Source organism: Haliaeetus leucocephalus, unplaced genomic scaffold, assembly GCF_000737465.1.
Source record: "Haliaeetus leucocephalus isolate CR32 unplaced genomic scaffold, Haliaeetus_leucocephalus-4.0 Scaffold164, whole genome shotgun sequence".
In the NCBI taxonomy this organism is placed as follows: Eukaryota; Metazoa; Chordata; class Aves; order Accipitriformes; family Accipitridae; genus Haliaeetus; species Haliaeetus leucocephalus.
In genome coordinates this window covers 1,303,291-1,305,782 of record NW_010972600.1, presented here as the reverse complement: position 1 = coordinate 1,305,782, position 2,492 = coordinate 1,303,291, and the positions used below count along the sequence as shown (strand labels likewise).

The window sequence follows — 2,492 nt, the reverse complement described above, 5'->3', positions numbered from 1 at the left end:
GCCCTCCTGGAGGCTGGGGCTCACCTCCCGCCTGGCCAGGAGGGGGGGCACGGGATGGCCCGGGGGGGGGGCTCCAGCCTCACGCCAGCACAGTGAACGCAGGAAATTTATACAGGGCTTTACAGAACAAAGCTACTGAAATCAGCCACACGATGGCCAGACATAAGAGGGGCCCCGGCCACCCCCCACCCCATCACCCGCTGTCCGAGGAGGTGGGGGGGGCGGTGGAAGGGGACCTGGGGGTTCGGGTGGGGGTGCAAGGGGCCGTGGCGGAGCAGAGACGGGGGGTCCAGCTCCCCAGGAGCTCACGCTGCTGCTGCCCCAGGGCTTGGCTGACCAGCCCCGGCAGCGCCAGCAGGCTCAGCCCCAACGCCTCCATCTTGCTCTCCAGGGCGCCCAGCCGCTTCTCCAGGTCCTCGTTACGCTCCTGCAGCTCCGAGACCATGTCGTACATGATGTTCTGGGTCTGACGGGAATCGGGGGGGTGTGGAAGGGGGGGTGTGTCTCAGCGCCGGGAGCCCCCTGCAGCGGGGTCCCCCAGATCCCACCCCGGCATCGCTCACCTTTGCCAGGTCCACCAGCGTGTTGGCCTGGTCGTTCAGCTTCCGCTGCTCCATCTTCACGCTCCTCAACCTGCAGAGACATGGGGGGAGCAGGGTCAGGGTCAGTGACACCCCCATGCAACCCCCCCCAGCACCCTAGCATGCAGCCCCCCCCCAATGCCGCAAGCACAGCCTCTGCCCCTCCATCCTCTTCCCAGACAGCCCTGGGGGGGGGGGGCTGCCCCGCCGTGTCCCCCACTCCCCGCGTTTTGCAGCGATGAGCCCATGCACACGGGAGCAGACGGAGGAGAGGAGCAGCCCCGCGGGGCGACTTACTTCTGAGCTCTGCAGGGACGGGGCAGAACAGAGACAAAACACAACAGCAGGTTTAATACCACCACGAAGAGCGCAGCGAGACGACAGCAGCCGCAGCACGGACCCCCCCACCCTGGGTGTTCCCCCACCAAGCCGGACACCCATAGGTTTCCCCCCCCAAAGTAGGAGGCAGCTAGGAGCTTGCAGCCCCCCAGCCCTGCTCCCCGATGCGGGTGAAGCTGGACGGCAGACACGGTCACATCAAGCCTCATTCATCGGGTACCGTTGGCGTCACCCCAGCATCATGGGGGTCCTCACATGGGAAAGCATTCCCACAGCGGGGACGGGGACAGGGGACGGGGACCACCTGGCTCCCAACCCGGGGGTCCAGGCAGCACGGGTGCAGAAGGGGAAAAAGCACCCGTCTCTCCTTCCGGAGCCACGACAGGGAAAAACCTCCTCGTAGGAAGCAGGTAAAGGTTTGGCACTTACTGATGGATGGCTTGGAGGAACTTACGCTGGTGTTTCCGAACTTTGGCATGGTCGATCTTCTTCACCAGCTTGGTGTGTTTGTAGATGAGCCACGTTTCCCTGAGTACGTTGGCAGCAGCATTTTTCACCTGGAAGCAACAGAGCACCGGGGTCAGGGGTGGAGATGGCTGGTCCTGGGCCTGGTGATGGGGCTAGCGGGGGGGACGGCACTGGCAGGGGGGGTCTTACCCGCTTCGTTAGCTGCGTATCCATCATGAAGTTGTGCACGTGTTTCTCCGCTTTGGTGAGCTCTAGCTTTCTGGCAACGACAGCGACGACCAGAGCGGTGCAGCCGGCACCCTGAGGGCAGAGAGCCCCGCGGTGAGGGCAGTGGCAGGACCGGGGGGTGCAGAACTCGTCCCCCCCCTGGCGCTCACCATGATGCCGGTGAGCAGACACACGCCCTTCCCGCAGTAGGTGTGCGGCACCATGTCCCCGTAGCCGATGGAGAGGAAGGTGATGGAGATCAGCCACATTGCCCCCAAGAAGTTGCTGGTCACCTCCTGCTTGTCGTGGTACCTGCCCGGGGCCGAGCGCAGCCACTGTCACTGCACGGTCCCGGTCCCACCACGTGCCCCCCCACGGCGCTACCGGCTTTGCCGCATGGTTTTTAGCCCCTTTCCCATCTGCCAGCTGTAGCCGGGAGAGTCCCCAAGCTCCCAGGTGCACTGCTGGCATGTGGGTCCCCAAAGAAGCTGGGGACACCCTGGGGACACCAGGTATGGCCACTCTGGACATGGGTGCCAGGGAGGAGGAAAACCTCCAAGCTGCGGCCCCCAGGAACAGGGCTGGCTCGGGGGGGGCTGCTGGACGAGGATAACGAGGTGACGGGTGCGGAGCAGCAGCCCCCACGCAGGGATGGCAGCGACCTCCGTCCTCCTGGAGCTCCCCCAGAGATCTCAAAGCACAGGACACGGGTGTCACCGCTGGACCCCCCAGGGAGGGGACACCCCATCTCTGCAGAGCGGGGGAAGGTTGCACAGACCTGGCTGGAGCGGAGCACCCCTCGCCCCGCGAGCCCCTGGGGGGCCACCCTGGTGAGCCGCCCCCCCCCCCCCCCACACACCCCCGGGCAACAAGAGGGCCCCGCGCCCAACGGCGCGC

General features: G+C 65.9%; 1 protein-coding gene across 1 annotated transcript in view; it reads right to left on the bottom strand.

The window, feature by feature from the left end:
• Positions 1-193: 193 nt before the first annotated feature.
• KCNN1 (potassium intermediate/small conductance calcium-activated channel, subfamily N, member 1) overlaps positions 194-2,492 on the bottom strand; it is a 5,160-nt gene continuing 2,861 nt past the window's right edge. The window contains exons 4-8 of the mRNA XM_010563294.1: positions 1,766-1,907; positions 1,578-1,688; positions 1,350-1,477; positions 564-633; positions 194-466 (exon numbers count right to left, since the gene is read on the bottom strand). Of these exons, the coding sequence (XP_010561596.1) occupies positions 194-466; positions 564-633; positions 1,350-1,477; positions 1,578-1,688; positions 1,766-1,907 (724 nt within the window). The remainder of the gene's footprint in view (positions 467-563; positions 634-1,349; positions 1,478-1,577; positions 1,689-1,765; positions 1,908-2,492) is intronic.